Genomic DNA, 19,104 nt, shown 5'->3' with positions numbered 1-19,104 from the left:
AACAGGCAGTTTAATGAAGACCAGGACACAGCTGCAGGAGAGAGCGGGTACAGTGGGCCCCCCCCAGAAGCAATGGGCCCTGAAACTCGCCTGGGTGTTCCGGGTGCTGACGCTGGCCCTGCCTTTTATGTTCTAATGTATTTTACTACGAAGTTTAGTTTTCTATGAATCAGTCAGGTTTATCAACCTTGAACTTACCCTTGTAGAAAGCTAGGTGATGGACTTAGCTCACTCTAGTGTTAGCTGAGGAAGAGAGAGTAGCTAAATGTGCGCACTCCTTGGAGCGTTGCATCAAGAAAGCCGTCTCTACTTTACAGTACTCCAGAGAGGAAAGGAAGAACCAGGAAGGTCCAGGTTATGCATGGCCGAGCATTGGAGTCATTCAGTAAGGTATTTGCTGTTTAAAACCTTATTCACATGTCAGTGATTCACGTATGTGTGCTGTCCGTGTTCTCCACAGATAGCACACGTACCCATTCATTTTAATGTGTGTATTCACACAACCGTGTTTTAGCACCATCTGTGACTCTGTGGTTTTAGCATAGAAGCCTGCCTTATTTTTGTCCTTGTTTATGGATCCATCACGCCCATGCCCATTAGTCGAAAAAACTGGGACCCAACATGGACGCCATCCATGTTTTGTCTATGTTTCACGGACCATTATAGAAAATGCTTTGAAAATGTATTTTCAGCTGTGCGGTGTCCATGGAACACAGATGACATGCGGAGTGCAAAAAATGGACACATGGACCAAACACAGATTCTTCATGAGTGAAGCACTGACCATCTTATCACGGATTTAATCTCGGACATGGATATGTTATAAGCCTAAGGGTCCATTCACACGTCCGTTTTGGTGTTCCACATCCGTTCCGATTAAAAACGGAACGTTATGCGGATCCATTCATTTTCAATGGAATCCGTAAATATTCGGACAGCACTCATGGTGCTCTCTGATTCTGTGATTCCGTTCCGTGGGTTCCGTTTATTCGGATCCAGGAAAAAAATATACCCTGTCCTACTATTTGTCGGATTTTGCGTTCCGTCATGCCATTCTAGTCAATGGATCCGTCAAAAATGCGGAAGACATGCTAAAAGCATCCCAATGTCATCAATATTTTCAGATCCGCAAAAAACAGGAACGTTTATCTGGAAAGATAAAAATACTGACGTGTGAATGGACCCTTAGGCTGATAAAGACTATACTGTAGTAAGAGGAACATTGCTAATACGCCCTTCCACACTTTGACATGGTGCTGGCCAGCCGTATCTTAATTCTGCACCCCTCAGCCAGGGAATTATGAACAAGTTTGCAAGAAACTTTTGGAGAGATAGAGGGAGTACTTCTTTGCTTATATCCTTACATTGCTATATGGGAAGCTATGCACTGCAAATTGTTTGGAACTGTGTTTAATACCATTGGATGTACTACAACTCCCATTCTGAAGTTTGTAAAGAGAGACTTGTCTATTTTCTACTTCTGGCCAGTTTACAGCACCATTCGTCGTCCACAGTACTTGCATCTCCTGCTTCGCACGCGTACGAGACTCATAACACCAACGCTGGGTTCACACCTGAGCGTTTTACAGCGCGTTCCTACGCGCTGTAAAACGCACAACAGGCAAGAACCAATGATTCCCTATGGGAAGGGTTCACACCTGGGCGTTTTACAGCGCGTACGATCGCGCTGTAAAACGCCCGACGCTCAAACAAGTACAGGAGCTTTTTTTGGCGCGTTTGACGCGCGTTTGGGCCATAGACTCTTTGGACAACACTGCTGTCAATCACCCAAACGCGCGTCAAACGCGCGTTCACTATAAAAAAAAACGCGCATAAAGCGCGCGACAAAAACGCGCATAGAAACGCGCGTTTGAGAAACGCCTAGGTGTGAACCCAGCGCAAGGGTATCCTAACTACCATCAGGTATAAGCCCCAACATCAGGATGTGCCCCAAGGGAAGAAAGTTCGCATCTTCCTATGACTGCTATTCTCTAGGCAGCATTGGTGTGAGGATTGCCACTGTGAATAACTATTACAGCCAGAGCCACTACTACTCCCATCCTCCACTCCACTTCTTTGGGGCAGAGGAGGAGAGAGGGGCAGCAGCCATTACAGCAATCACTTCTTGGGAGGGAACCCACCAACATAACCGAGTTGAAGCTGTTTTGTACAGAAGAATGGGCTAAGATTCCTCCAAGCCGATGTGCAGGACTAATCAAGTTACCAGAAATGTTTAGATAGTTATTGCTGCACAAGGGGGTCACACCACATACTGAAAGCAAAGGTTCACATACTTTTGCCACTCACAGACGTGATATTGGATCATATTCCTCAATAAATAGATGACCAAGTCTAATACCTTTGACTCATTTGTTTAATTTGGTTATATTTATCTACTTTCAGGAATTGTGTGAAAACAGTACAATATTTTCAGGTAAACTTTGAGCAGAAATAAAGAACATTATGAAGGGCTCACAAACTTTCAGGCACCGCTGTCATTGTCATTGCCATGTCTATAAATGTCCAAATTATTAAAATGTAAAGTTGTTATCCTGCGCAGTATACGCCATGCATGCATATTTGGCTTTTTCCAAAAGAAGATAAATTACCCCCATCAAGTCCTCTCAGGCATGCAAACAAATTTTTTCGCTCAGCTCTGTTAAAAGGTAGTTACCCAGAAAGAGCTGGGTTTCTGTTATGACACATTTAGTTTTCCTTTCATTTTGGAAAGGAGACCAGCTTGCATGTCTCTTTTCCAGAAAAGAATTCTGTGGGGACACAAGCACAGCAAAAGATAAAACATCTTATGAAAAGCACTGATTAAACAGTTTGAGGCTACCACCAGGGAAAAATCTTATTCTGAAAAAGCACTGACTGAACAATTTGAGGCTATCACCAAAAACAAAGTGGAAAAATAGGGTAAAACCAATCTATATACTGCACGATTTATGGAACAATTATGGGGAACAAGAGTTCATAGGAACGCTCATTACTTATAACTGGCTCATAAAATCGTCAGCCGATAAACGAGCAGACGCCCGGTTGTTGGATGATTTGCATCTTTTATCAGGATGAAGATGTACGATTATTAGCAGCACCTGTTATATCCCTTGTTGTTGATGCGCCAATGCTCCAGTGGTCCCTGTCAGTATTGTCCTGCTACAGCCAATCACTGGCCTCAAAGGTCATGTGGATATATGGCATATCATCACTACAGCAAAATAATATGGAGGCACCACTAGAGCACTGGCACAGTGGTGGCAGGGGATTAACCAGATAAATGATGGTTCATTTTATTATTGGTGTTGTCGACAGTGGTCAGAGAAGGCAGACAGGCAGATGCACACAAGATCATTGTATAAGAATTGTTTCTGCATCTCAAAGGACAACCACTGCATCAGAAAATTGGTCTTCAGTAGGCCCTGCAGTGACTGCCTGAACCATAAGAACCATCTACTTGAAGCAGGACTGCATTCTCACTCTCCACTAGTTTTTTTTGCCACTGACCTCTCATCATCACCAAGAGTGCCTGCACCTGGTGTCGTGAGTGAGCCCCTTGGAGGCAGGAATGGCAAACATAGTGTTTAGTCATGCAAGCAGGTTCTGCCTTGGTATTAATAGGGCCCACATCAGAGTTTGCAGGAGGGCACAAGAGCACTTATTGCCATCATGTATAGTGTGGAGACACACAGGGCCACCACCAAGTGTCATGGTGTGGAGTTCTTTTATCTACTATGGCTGTTCCGGTCTGGTATTCATGGAGGTAACAATGACCAGCCGTCCAGATATCCAGGACACGTGGAACCAGTCATATTGCCATTTTGGACTCCGCTAAGAGACAAGGTGTTCTAACGAGAAAATGCCTGTCCACACACTGCCCACGCTACACAATGTGCTCTTTAGGGTATCTAGCAGCTCTCTTTGCCAGTTTCATCACCAGATCTCTCCCTCATCGAGAATACCTTGGACTGGATGGGGTGACAAATCTCCCATGCACACAGGGGCGGATTGGCCATAGACCCTAAAGGGAAGGGACAATGCCTATAGGGCCACATGAGCCCTCTTCACTGCTGCCGGCAAGGTACATACTACTGGGGGAACTATAGGTTCTGGCTTGGTGCTGTGGCTAACATATCACCTTCTAAGCCCCCTGCTCCATATCTAAATTATAGACAATTGAAGAATGAGAACATAACGTGGTTGCTATTGATGGCCACCGCAGAAGGACAGCATCTGATGAGGTATTTTGTGCTGCACTGTGTTATTTGGTTCTGTGGGATGGTATTCTGGTCTGCACTAAGGCATTACTGACTCTGCCAACTTATATTAGTCCCATCTAATTGTGAGACCCACCTACCTGTACAATATTGGGGCCACTTTTAGTTTTTTTCCACCTCTGCATGCATAGCAGTCAACAAGGACCTTGACTGAACGCTATGGGTCCCAAGTTGAAAAACTTGGAATGACATACCACACTAGGATATCCATCATCTGTATAATTGTTGCCATGCCAGAGTGGCTGCCGGTAACACAGCAAGGGGAAATGACACCAATATTAATGTGACCCTGCCTCAACATATATCCTGCTGCAGAACCCAAAATAAAGGATGCACCACCTTGTTTTGTCATTATTGAACCCTACCACTAGCAGTTTATAATTTGTCATAGGTGATCTTTTTTTCATTTTCCACTAGTGTAGTATGCCAGCCACAGATGGTCTCCAGGAATAGTAGCATTCACCTCATCACGATCTCCCAAACAGCATTCCAGAGCAGGCAGTATGATGTCATTGTGCTGATCATACTGGGACAATTATGTCATCTACTTGGTCCCTGTGTACAAAAGGCTTATGGACTACAGGTTGGTACATGGCAAGGCAGCTCTCTGCTGTACCAGATTTTAACTGTATCGGCATCCTTTGAACACCAGTATAGCTGAGAATGGTGCTCACCTGGTGACTGCAATCTTCCCCTGGTGGACCCCAGCATGTGGGCCTGGGGCTGCTGCCCGCTTTCTCCCTTGCTGTCTATGCCTTAGTCATGGACATAATAGTGAGCTTACACAGAAAATTCTAAATTTATAGACATGATGAGGTCACCCACACCATAAGGGTGCATTCACACGACTGTGTCTATTTTGCAGACTGCAAACTGCGGATCTGCAAAACCACAATATTTGTGCTTCTGAGTCCGCAAAAAAAAAAAAGGATATATCGCAACTTGTTGATCGTGAACCCATTGAAGTCAATGGGTTCGCACTGCGATGCAGGGTGCACACAGCCAGCGTTTATGTTTTGCAGATTTGTGGTTTGCGGTCCGCAAGACGAACACACTTGTGTGAATGCACACTTATACTACTCTCATCATGATGAATACACACGTGATGAATATCTCACACATACTGTACAATTAGCTCACTACATGTTGAGCTCACTCTGGCAAAGATGAGCACCCCAAACAAGATGATCTCAGGCTACTTTCACACTTGCGTTTGATCGGATCCGTTCTGAACGGATCCGATCATATTAATGCAGACGGAGGCTCCGTTCAGTACGGATCCGTCTGCATTAATAACTTAGAAAAATTTCTAAGTGCGAAAGTAGCCTGAGCGGATCCGTTCAGACTTTCAATGTAAAGTCAATGGGGGACGGATCCGCTTGAAGATTGAGCCATATGGTGTCATCTTCAAGCGGATCCGTTCCCATTGACTTACATTGTAAGTCTGGACGGATCCGCACGCCTCCGCACGGCCAGGCGGACAGCTGAACGCTGCAAGCGGAGGCTGAACGCCGCCAGACTGATGCAGTCTGAGCGGATCCGCATCCATTCTGCATCAGGGCTGGACGGAAGCGTTCTGCTCCGCTCGTGAGCTCCTTCAAACGGATGATGACAAATTCATGCATGATGAAGAGCTCCGCCACACAATAAGCTTGCAAACATGTTGATAAGCTCACTCACACTGATCTCAATGATAAGCTAACACATAAGATTGTGGGTTCACCCACTTGATGATGAACTAATCTACATGATGATCAGCTCACACATACACTGATGAGCTCACACCTACATGGTAGCAAGCTTACCTATGTTATGAGCTCAACCATGCAATGATGAGTTTACACACACAATGAGCTCACACAGATTTGAATTTACACAGATGATGATGAGCTCACACAAATGAGTATGAGCTCACCTGCACAATGATGAGCTCAAACGCACAACGTAGAGCTCACTTTCACAGATATGAGCTTATCAACATGATGAGCTAAGACAGATAATGACAAAATCACATATGATGCTGAGCTCACCCACACAATAAGCTCACATACAAGATGATGAGCTCACCCACATTTAGGATGAGATCACTTACACAGTATTTACCTCACCAATGTGACGAGGTCACCTTGGTGATGATGAGCACACATGAGGTAACACATGAGGTGATGAGCACACATGAGGTAAATCACACTATGAACACACACAATGAGCTCACACATACGGTGATGAGCTCATCCATGTGATCATGAGCTCACACACGCAATAAGCTCCCACACACTATGTTGAGATCACCCATATGATAATGAGCTTATATAGACAATGATACATTCACACAGATTGGCTTCAACACATACACTGCTAAGATCACGCACGTAATGATGAGCTCACCCATGTGATGTTGTGCTCAAGATGACCTAATGAACCAATACATATGCACTGATAAGCTCACACCCATGATGATCGGTTCGCACATGATGATGAGCTCACCCACACAAGGGCGAACTTATTAATGATGATTAGCTCACACACACTATGAGTTTACACCCATCAGGATGAGCCCAACCACACAATGGTGAGCTCCCATACGATAAGCTCACAAGAGCAATGAGGTGCTCATGAGATTGCCCATACTGACATCCTCCACTGAAGAGCAGGCAATTGTCAGGAAGGAACGGTTCCATGCCGAAAATCGTCAGGCTCATCTGTCATTGTAAAGGGGACTTTATGCTCTCTTTAGGCTTGCTAGCATCAAATCCGTAGTTACAGAGGGCCATTACCCTTCATGGCATATTATATAATTTATTCCCTATGCTGTGATTGCCACTGATCAACACAGAGTACAATCCATTTCTTCAATCTTCGTACATGACTTTAAAGTTTATACTTTTGGATCAAGCACACATTCCTAGAGAATTTGAGAAAATAACTCAGCTCCTACTTGAGCTTTAGGTTCTTCTCAAACCAGCTGTTATAATGGGCCCTGACGCACATCAGTATCACCAAAAACGTCATTAGTAGGTAGTGAGAGCCAAAACTCTGTCTTGCAGCACTTGTAAATACCACGTGGCTTGTATAACTTGGCTGCTCAGCTTTATATCATCAACAAGAAAGAAATGGTGGAGGAGCAGGTTGTTACAGACTCATGAGGCCCAGATCAATGTTGAAGGTCATCTATGTTGAGTGCATACTTCCAACCTGTCTTTCCTTACAGGGGAGTTTGGAGCAGCAGCCATATATATATACAGGTGAAACTCAAAAAATTTGAATATCGTGCAAAAGTTCATTTATTTCAGTAATGCAACCTAAAATTAGAATTTTGTGAAAAGGTTCAATATTCTAGGCTCAAAGTGTCACCCTCTAGTCAGCTAATGAATCCATACCCCCTGAGCAAAGGGGACCTCAAAATTGTGACTTTGGGGTTTCATAAGCTATAAGCCATAATCATCCAAATTATAACAAATAAAGACTTGAAATATCTCACTTTACATGTAATGAGTCTCATATGTTAGTTTCATCTTTTAAATTGTATTACTGAAATAAATGAACTTTGCACAATATTCTAATTTTTCGAGTTTCACCTGTATATAACCTTTTGACAGAATGGTAAATATAATTGTAGCAGCATCACACATTAGGACACCTAATTGTATTATGTTACAGTAATGAATCAAGGATCTCCCAGTATTCCAGCACTACAACTCCCCCCAACATGTTCCAACTCTGCTACCAGCAGTGAATCCTCAGCTTTTTTTTCCTCAGTCAATGAGCAACTTAAGAATAATCCAACAATGATGCATTGCTTCTACAAAATTAGAAAGTTTTATTAATATTTTACCTTCATGTTTTTTAACTACAAAACTTGGACTGGCATCAATTATCACAAATACATTTATAGTCTGGAGAGGCGATCTGGGGTGTGAAACGGCCAAAGGCGTCCTGGGTAACAGAGGAGACTGCACAGATATGTAAAATTATTGGGCGTTTCGTGTCCATCCGTGGTCCAGACATAACATTGAAAACAACTTCACTTTAGTAATCTCTCTGTAAATGGACATATGTATTCACCTCCTGGTGATATTGGAAGGAAAGGTGGTGACCAAACGCGACCAACGTAGAAACCAAGCTCGGGAGACAACTTAGATGTCATTTAAAACAAGTTTAGCTTATAAGAGAAACAAACCAATTCATTCATAGTCAATTACAGTGTGAGCAGAAGTGTCATAACTGGCCAAAGAATAGGAGGAATGTGACATTTACCCCCACCCTCCACTAAGGACATCTGCTTCCCACCCAAACTATAAACCAGTAACTCTGGGCCCCCTGTATCCTTTTTTAGGCATATCCAGGTAGACAGATTTTTTTTTACTTTGAACCTTAAGGGGGTTGGCCACTTTCTGGCTACTTGCGCCCAATGTATATGTAAGATGACTATATGGCAATTGCTAATATAGATTTTGTTGACATTCAGTGCTATTTGCTATATTTCATAAGCCATGTCCCCTTGTTAGGCAAATCTTCTGTGCTGTCCACATAGAGGTCCTGTCCATAAGATGGCCGCTGATGGAGGGTCGTGTGACCAGGCAGATCACCTCTATGTGGTGTCCCCTGCATCCAAATACGCTGCACCTACCGCAAACTCTCAACAGTACTGGTGCAGATGGCAGGTGCAGTGATATTTTATAGACAAGACCTCTGTGTGGTCAGCACAAAAGATTTGGTAAAGAAGGGGGAATTCCTTATTAAATAAAGACATTTTAACAAAGGCTATATTAGTAAGTGCCATATAGTCATTTTACAAACAGATTGGTTAACAGTTGCCAGAAAGTGGCCAATCCCTTTAAGGCTACTTTCACACTATCGGCAGCCTTCTCCGGCAAGCTGTTCCGGCGGGGCAACAGCCTGCCAGATCCGTGCTGCCGCTAGTGCACCGTGCCGCCGGAAGTCCGCTTTGGCCCCATTGACTATAATTTAGGGTAGGGGGGGGGGGGGCAGAGGTCCGTTCGCCTCTCGCCTTTCCATTATAGTTAATAGGGCCGGAGCGGACTTCCGGCGGCACGGTGCACTAGCGGCAGCACGGATCTGGCAGGCTGTTACCCTCCCGGGAACAGCCTGCAGGAGAAGGCTGCCGCTAGTGTGAAAGTAGCTTAAGGCTAGGGCTACACACCGACATGTGCAACAAAAGGGTAGAACTACAGTGGATTTTTTGTGAAGATAGTAAATGGTGTCGTACTGTGACATGCTGCAACTGTGATGCGACAGTCGCACAAAAATCCAACTTGGATTTGACTATCATTGCGGCAACAAAAAGTTGTGTTAAACATGTCGCTGTAAAGAATAACTACCATCAAACAGCCTATATGTGAATATTCTATGTATTTTTTTTTAAACAGGTGGATGGTTTTTGGATATCATTCATTGAAGTCCCTCCATGTATTCTACTTCCTGTCCTGGCACATTAACTTCCTCCCTTGCTTGGACTTTTAGCCCAGAATACAAACTCGCTTGACATTCTCAGTCAAACCATTCAGCGAAGGAAGGGGGATCTGGCATTATTTTACATTGAAATGCATTAATGGCGGATCCGGCCCTAAGTGTTTTGTGAAAATGGATCTGGTTTTGCGGTGAAAAAGATAAATACTGGATCTGTTTTTCTTGATGACAATCGGAGAGACGGATCCAGTATTGCAATACATTTGTGAGACGGATCCGCATCTGGATCCGTCTGCAAATGGTATCCGTTTGCATATAGATTGCCAGATCCGGCAGGCAGTTCCAGCGACGGACACTGGTGTGAAAGTACCCTTGGTTGTGCTTGCGCAGACCTTTAAAAATGTGAAAAAGATAAATACCGGATCCGTTTTTCTTGATGACAACCGGAGAGACGGATCCAGTATTGCAACTCATTTGTGAGACGGATCCGGATCCATCTGCAAATGGTATCCTTTTGCATATAGATTGCCGGATCCGACAGGCAGTTCCAGCGACGTAACTGTCTGCTGGAATCCAGCGACGCTAGTGTGAAAGTAACCTTGGTTGTGCTTTTACGGCCAAACATGATGAAATGATCTAAGAATACAGCGCTGGCCACCACATAGAGTAGTACTGCAGAAAATGAAGGTTAGCTTGCTGGAGTTGAGATTGGACTCTCACCATATGTCATTGTGACCAGGCACAACGACCGTGTAAGCATAGCATGGATTACCCTCAGGATGGATGGCTGGCATGTCTAATCCCTTCATGGATGAGTTCCAGACACTTTATGGATGATGAGTGGGAGGCTTGACACCCCCAGTTAGGCAATGGAAAGCACAGGCGCTGAACAGGAGTGATCCGAAGGTTGTTTTATTGTTCCTACAAATGATGCATTTTGAGGTTACCACTTTCTTTAGATACAGTTGGAGGGGAAAAGGCTACTTTCACACTTGTATTTTTGCCTGATCTGGCAGGGATCTGCAAAAACGCTTCCGTTACTGATAATACAACCGTCTACATCCGTTATGAACGAATCCGGTTGTATTATATTTAACATTGCCAAGACGGATCCGTCATTAACTCCATTGAAAGTCAATGGGGGACGGATCCGATTCTATTGTGTCTGAGAAGTCGGATCCGTCCCCATTGACTTGCATTGTGGGTTTAGCACCGCATCCCATGACGGAAAGAAAACTGCGGCTTGCTCCGGTTTACTCTCCGGTATGGGAACGCAACCAAATGGAACGGACTGCATTTTGGAGAATTCCTTTCTGTTCAGTTCCTTTTTGTCCCCATTGACAATGAATAGGGACAAAACGGAAGCGTTTTTCTCCGGTATTGAGATCCTCTGCCGGATTTCAATACCGGAAAATGTAAACGCAAGGGTGAAAGTAGCCTAACTCCGAAACAACATTTGTTGGGACAATAAAAGGAACATTGGATCACTCCTAGCCGGCGCCTGTGCTTTCTTTCGCCTAACTGGAGACTGTTAAGCCTCCCACTCTGCAAAATTTTTACAGCCAAATCACAGTTCTAAAAAAGTTCCGCGACAGCAAGTCGCACATATTTTTTTTGTTGTGCGACTTTTCTGTAACTTCAAATGTCGCAGTTTAGCCCTAGATTTAAAAGGACAATTCAAATAAAAGTCAAAAAGTTCATTAAAGTGGTATTTTCCTGTAATGTCCAATGTACAGAGACTCCTTGGAGCAGTAACATCTCCCAAAGACACTCAGCAGGACAATATAATGAACTGCTCGACAACTTCAGAAGGGGACCTGTCGTTGGATCCCAATGTAAGCAGCGGGGCCCAAGACACGGCCTACTTACTACGGCTACTTTCACACCAGCATTTTCAATTTCCGCAATTGAGATCCGTCACAGGATCTCAATAAGCGGAGGAAAACGCTTCAGTTTTGTCCCCATTCATTGTCAATGGGGATAAAACTGAACTGAATGAAACGGAGTGCTCCAGAATACAATCCGTTCCATTTGGTTGCGTTCCCATGATGCACACAAAAGCGCAGCAAGCAGCGTTTTAGAAGTGTGTCCTGGGATGCAGCGCAAGACGGATCCGTCATGACTCACAATGTAAGTCAATGGGGACGGATCCGTTTTCTCTGACAGAATAGAAAACGCATCCGTTCCCTATTGACTTTCGGTGGTGTTCATGACGGATCGGTCATGGCTGTTAGAGATAATACAACCGGATCCGTTCATAACGGATGCAGACGGTTGTATTATCATGACGGAAGCGTTTTTGCTGATCCATGACGGAATGCTGCTGCGAAAGTAGCCTAAGTTAGTTTTGCCCCTTCCTGTCAAGCGACAATTTAAGAGAGTCCAGAGTTCTTCAGACAGTGCAACTGCCCGTACACATACTGTAAGATAAATGGTTATTTCAGCCGATGATTGCTTAAAAATCATATGCAAATGGAAGAATGCTATCTGCCCAATATATGATCTGTCAAGGTTTTTTTAAGGTGTTTTTTGGATGAAAATGCAAGTGTATGTGGCTGATCATTTGCCACTTTCGGCAAGCTGACTCAGCTGTTTTTTCCCCGGTTCCTCCCTGATCTATCGGGGGGGGGGGGGGGGGGAGTATGACGGACAATATATATATTATATTATGTGTATGGACAGCTTAGGACAATAGAGAAGGCACGAAAGAGACCTGAGCTGTAATGACTTGTGTGTCCAGCTACTGTGCCTTCACCAGGTCTTACCAATAGGCCTCATGCACACAACCTTTTTTCGGGTCCGCATCCGAGCCGCAGTTTTTGCGGCTCGGGTGTGGACCCATTCACTTCAATGGGGCTGCAAAAGATGCGGACAGCACTCCGTGGGCCCTGCAAAAAAAATATATAGCATGTCCTATTCTTGTCCGTTTTGCAGACAAGAATAGGCATGTCTACAATGGGCCGCACGTTCCGCAATTGCGGCTTCCGTTTTTTGCGGATACAGGGTTTGAGGACCGCAAAAAACGGCACAGTCGTGTGCATGAGGCCTTATTCCCATGCTTGGCAGTCTGTTGTGGAAATCTGCAGACAAGTCCTCACATGTTTACCAGCTGTTTAAAATCAGAACCTCCCCATTTCCCTCCAATCAGAGGATGACTTATTTCAAATTAACCTTTTATGATCCGCAAACCCTACAGCCCTGCGGCTGCAGCCATGGTACTGAATGTAAGGCCAGGTGTCAATTGCATTATTTTAGATGACAAAATGACGCTTCCAGAGGCCTTTCTCACAAGGTTTCTTTGCTCGGCACGGTTTTTGAATGTAGCTTCTTCAGGTACATTCAACAGTGGATCCTAAACAGGGTGGTAGGTATGATACATTTCTATATACCTCTTCTCTGTTCAGGAACCACATTCAAGATCTGTACCCAATCTGCCCTGTGTGATCAAGGCCTGGTCTAGCTCCACGTTATATGGTGCATTGTGGTCCTGGAATACAGCACTGCAAGAGTCACTGTAACTGTAACACATACTTGGCAACAAGACATCAAGATTCTTGCACAACAAATCTATTTTAGTGTCCTCAGTAAATTTGCAACAGCAGCGCCAGGATGTGAGGTACCAGGAGGGAGAGAACGTCCAGCTGCCGCAAATCAAGACGTCTCCTCTGCCGTATACGGTAAACACATTATTAGGTTCTATGAGGTTCCATTGAGCACAAACCTTAAAGGGACACTTTCATCGGAAAGGGGTATTTTTCTTTAAACTAAATATACATAGAAGGCATATTTTTTAAACTGTTTGGCTGTTTTCATTTTGGCAGTACTATACCATTAAAATACTAAATATTGTCCTTCTGTAGCAGTTAGCAGAAATAATAAGACCTCCCATATAGCTAGGTAATCCAGTGCCAGTTTACTGCTGCTGTTTGGGGAAGGTGTAATCTGCAAGGTAATCCCCATTATATTAGTAGGTGTAGAACTGAGATAACAGCTGTGTTGTTAGGCCTAGATAAAGATGCATACAGAAGAACAGTCCCACTACGGGGGACTCGCTATTGTTACAGTGATGGTCTGAGTGAAAATAGTTGAAGACTCTGGACAGCAAGTGGAATACATGAAGTGACTTCTAGTGTTGAGCGAAGCAAGCTTTGGATGCTACATCCGAAGTCGCTTTGTTCCAAACTTCAGATTAATACTGTACGGAGATCCGTCTCCGTACAGTATTAAAATGTATGGGCTCTGATGAGCAGAAGTTAGTTATTCACGAAGTCGCACGTGACTTTGTTGAATAAGGCTCCTTCCACACCTGCGTTCAGGTGTCCGCTCGTGAGCTCTGTTTGAAGGGGCTCACAAGCGGCCCTGAACGCAGCCGTCTGGCCCTAATGCATTCTCAGTGGAGGCGGATCCACTCAGAATGCATCCGTCTGCCAGCGCTCAGCCTCCGCTCCGCTCAGTGAGCGGACACCTGAACGCTGCAAGCAGTGTTCGGGTGTCCGCCTGGCCGTGCGGAGGCGAGCTGATCCGTTCCGACTTATAATGGAAGTCAATGGGGACGCTTGAAGATGACACCATATGGCTCAATCTTCAAGCGGATCCGTCCCCCATTGACTTTCAATGTAAAGTCTGAACGGATCCGCTCAGGCTACTTTCACACTTAGAAATTTTTCTAAGTTATAATGCAGACGGATCCGTACTGAACGGAGCCACCGTCTGCATTAATATGAGTGGATCCGTTCAGAACGGATCCGCTCGAACGCTAGTGTGAAAGTAGCCTAACTTCGATAGTTGATTTTTAAAACTTGAAACCGAACTCGGCTTTGGTTCCGAGGTACAAAGTCAACAGGACTTTGTTTTCCGTCCAGCTTAACAGAAACCAAACGGATCCATTAGGCTTTCCCATAGGATTCTATTATGACGGATCAAAACGGAATGCCTCTTAAAGGCTTTCGTTTTGATTTCCGTCTTATGGATTCCGTTATTTTCCGTTATAACCATGTCATAACGGAAAACCATAAAAGAATGCATAATGGTGATGTGAACAAGCCTTTAACTGTAGTACTGATGAATACAATCTATTACTCCCTGTCAGCCATTTCCGAATGGGGAAAGATAGACTATAGGGCAGGATAATATAATTTCTCTCTATTATCATTAGTTTCAAGCTGGTAAGAGGCTGTGGAACAGGTGAATACAATCTATGGCTCTCTATCATCGGTCACTATTGGGTGAGAAGAGGGGAAAGAACTTAATACTGAATAACAAGGCAGAGCTGATATTGTGGAGCCTGGGAAAATTTGGTGACAATTACAGTGGTAACTTGAATTTTTAAAAGTTTTATAGAGGAGAATGATTTAAGAGTTTTTGGAGGATTCTTTGATTTTAGAAGAAATTATAGCTGTAATGAAAGAGAAAATGACAGACCGTAACAGGCACTAATTGCTGTTGAAACTAGAAACATGTCATGCTAAGTCTTGTAGCCGATATCTGTTATGCCTCTACAAGCCCAAGAGAGAAGGAGAAGTCACAGTATGTTTGCACCATCTCCTGATGTTTGCTGTGTCCCAGGAATAGTCAGCGGCAGACTCCCTAAGTTAATAATTTCTTAAGAAGATCCAAAATATGATCTATTCATGGTACAGGTTGTGATTTCTGATCACAGGAGGCGTCTCATTTTCCTACCCCCCTGGTTACCAGACAGCTACATTTTCTCCACCCTTATTCTCCCTGAGGATGTTCAGATTTAGGAGATATTTCTACAGAAAGCTACAATATATAAAGCATTTTGGAGTCTGAACAAGTGAATAAAGCAATAAAACCAGATGGATCACTTCCTGAGCCTACACAAATGGCCGCAGGTTTCCTCACCACTGTTATGTGCCCTGCCCACGCATTGTCTCTGAATCATTATAGGGAGGTCATCTACTGGAGGCCAATTAAGTATGGATTTTATATCACAAGACACATTTTGAACATGGGTGTACAAAACAGGACAAAAATAAAAATGCCCTCTCCATCCTCTCATATAGCATGCTGCCACCACCTCCATTCTTTGTAGTAAGATCGGGTGTAGAGACACTCAGGCCAGATCTGCTATCTTGTTTCCTAATGTTAAGAGGAGAAGTCCTGTGATGGAGGTATTTGCAGTGCGGTATTAAATAGTGGGTTAATATTTTGTCATCTGGTAAGATTAATGAGAAGCATCTGTTTAATCATCACGCTGTCAGGAGCATAAATGTGCATCTCTGCCCCAGACTGGTAAAATTCCATATCTCAGATGAGTCCTATTGAGTAGGAGATAAACAAACGATTACGTAAAAGTTCAGAAAGTGATGAAACACAGTTTACATACACATTCCTTTTAGACCGTGCTGGCTTGAAGAAGAGAACACTGAAATCATTATGCAATGTGCTTTTAACATACTGTAACACCAAGTCTGACCTCGCCTCATAGCTTACAAAGTACATGAAGAGCACTGAGTTGATAGAGAAGGCTGCACATTGGCTGCTGAGGTAGATTTCTAGTTCTAATATGTATGTGGGACACAACACGTGTCTCCGTCCTGCAGGTAAATGTAAATGAAGCAGGGCAATATCCTGCTTTTGTCACACAGTGTACACCTACACCCACTGCTGCCAGGAGGACCTGCTCTACAAGGTCTTGACAAGTTTAGTCCGGTCCTCAGTCTGGTGTCATCCTCTGGTCATCTCAGTATCTTAGATCTTGATTAAGGACAAGTTTATCACATTGGAAAAAACTAAACATGAATCAAACATGAGTCATTTAGATCTAAGAGAAAGATGCCCATGACCTCAGCATCAATGGGGCCCATGTTTGTAGCTGCCTGTATGCCATAAATCACTTACAGTGTTCAGCATTCTTCCAGCTTACAAGGCACAATGGCTCCTGAAGGTCGTTTCCGTGAGTCACATGTTCCCTCTGTCTCTTTCCCCATATAATCCACACAATAAACCCTCTGTGTCCTTATTCCTTCCCCACAGGTCTGAGAACAATGTGACCAGCTACCTACTCTCCACATTGGACATGGCAGGTCCCCACAAACTCGAATGTCCTCTGGCTTCAGTTCTTGAGGACACTGGTCTGATGGCCCTCCAGCCATATCTCTACAATCCACTGTCCTTCTTTTCCATCCGGAGCCACAACTCTTGGAGCACTGAGACCAGTCTCCTAGGACCCACTGAGATGTTAAGAGTGGTCTGAGTAAATGATGGGATAACTTGACTTTCTTTTGGCCATAAGGGATACTCTTAGGGATATAGAATGTATATTTAATTTTCGGTGGGACGGACTCTCCAGCTACTCGCAGGAGTTGTATCGTCAGCGGTTCTGGGAGGGGTTGGAAGCTTTGTATTCTTTCCAGTGTAGTGTTAGAGCCACTATATAAAAGCACGGTTCCTCTTAAATGCACATCTTGTTCAATGGAAGACACTGCATAATCCCCATTGAGCAGATAGCTCCCATCTGCTCTCCTGATTGCCAAGTAGATGCCGTCATAGATGACACTGCGGTGACTGCGCTGCTTCACATCTATACCGGTGGCACCAGCCGGGATGGTAACAATATCCGTGTATCCGTACCTGTTTACACACAAACCATTAGCTGAAAAGCGGTAATAACACAATAAATTGTCACTCTCTAAGGATTATTATTAACATGGAACATAAAAGAACAATAAATTATATATTACACATAGCAGGGGATTCTGTAGACCTTGTGGACAACTATTAGGAAAGTTGTATTTTTGAGGGCTTATTTTATTTTTGAACAATTACAGTGCTGTTGATCAATCCAAAATGTTAATAAACTGCTAATTATTATTAAAAAGTTTTTTTTATTTTAGCTTTTTATTTCCTAAATATTAAAACTGACCCAAAAATAAATTACTGCAATGGGTTACCTATTTAGCGACGATCGTTTTCATATATAACATGTATACGTTTGAGAGAACGGGGCAACTATGGTGACGGTTTCTGTTAGCGACAGCATTTTTTATATTTTTTTAACATTTTCCATTTGTATTATGTATATATATTTTTTTTTTTACTTTTTTTTTGCTTATATTGAAATTATTTTTATTTTTTGGCACATAATCTGTCCCACAGGAGGTCATTAAAAGACCTCTGGAGGACACCATGTTATAATAATGATCGGGTCTCCATCCCGATCATCTCCTAGCAACCGTGCGTGAAAATCGCACCGCATCCGCACTTGCTTGCGGATGCTTGCGATTTTCACGCAACCCTATTAATTTCTATAGGGCCTGCGTTACGTGAAAAACACACAAAATAGAGCATGCTGCGATTTTCACGCAACGCACAAGTGATGCGTGAAAATCACCGCTCATGTGAACAGCCCCATAGAAATGAATGGATCGGGATTCAGTGCGGGTGCAATGCGCTCAACTCACGCATCGCATCCGCGCGGAATACTGGCCCGTGTGAAAGGGGCCTGTCTGAGAATATGGGAATTGCAGTTCATCAACAACTATTTACTGGTTTTCTATTCATGCACCGTTTATTCTGAAGCTATTGTAGTGAGTATGGCACCTCCAAAATAATTTTCAAGGCTAGGTTCACATCTGCTGTGCTATTCAGTTTTTCTGTTCCAGTATAGGAACTGAAAACTGCAGCAGTGTATCTGACATACAGGAGACCAATTGACTCGAATGGGTTTCTATTATGGATTCTGGCATTCTGTTGGACAAAATACTGCCACGTGCAGCGTTTTCTGGAATCTGAAATGGCGGCTCCTGCTAGAACTTCCACTGCAGATGTGAACCTACCCCAAGTTTACTGCCATTTAGCCTAGGTCCCCCAAAACATAATCATACCTTTCTTGTGAAAATCCAGTCCCATAATCCAGAGAAATGCTTTCTTTTATTTTTATGAAAATAAGGTTTTTATTGCATCATTGGGACAGCTTCACCATTTGGTGCACCTGGATCCCCATACCATGGCCGCTAGCTCTGAAATTTCAGGAACTGTCGATTTTCACAAGAAAGGCATGGTTATGTTTCAGGTCACCTACTCAGCATGGTGGCACCCTATCTTTAAAGGGGTTGTCCTCTTTTTACTATTAATGACCTATCCTTGCCGCTACAATTGCTGCTGTGAGCAAGTACATAGAAACATAGAATGTGTCAGCAGATAAGAACCATTTGGCCCATCTAGTCTGCCCAATATACTAAATACTATGGATAGCCTTATGCCTATCCCATGCATGCTTAAACTCCTTCACTGTATTTGCAGCTACCACTTCTGCAGGAAGGCTGTTCCATGCATCCACTACTCTCTCAGTAAAGTAATACTTCCTGATATTACCTTTAAACCTTTACCCCTCTAATTCTAAACTATGTCCTCTTGTAGCAGTTTTTCTTCT

The 19,104-nt window shown here is 43.7% G+C and overlaps 1 protein-coding gene across 1 annotated transcript in view; it reads right to left on the bottom strand.

Moving 5' to 3' along the window:
* Positions 1-14,443: 14,443 nt before the first annotated feature.
* Positions 14,444-19,104, bottom strand: part of ADAMTS8 (ADAM metallopeptidase with thrombospondin type 1 motif 8) — a 49,843-nt gene continuing 45,182 nt past the window's right edge. Inside the window, exon 9 of the mRNA XM_044281733.1 lies at positions 14,444-17,303. Within this exon, the coding sequence (XP_044137668.1) occupies positions 16,577-17,303 (727 nt within the window). The 3' untranslated portion in view covers positions 14,444-16,576. The remainder of the gene's footprint in view (positions 17,304-19,104) is intronic.

This window comes from Bufo gargarizans, chromosome 2 (assembly GCF_014858855.1).
Source record: "Bufo gargarizans isolate SCDJY-AF-19 chromosome 2, ASM1485885v1, whole genome shotgun sequence".
Taxonomy (NCBI): Eukaryota; Metazoa; Chordata; class Amphibia; order Anura; family Bufonidae; genus Bufo; species Bufo gargarizans.
Note: the sequence above shows the minus strand (reverse complement) of the source record. Positions and strands in the feature narration are given on the sequence as shown.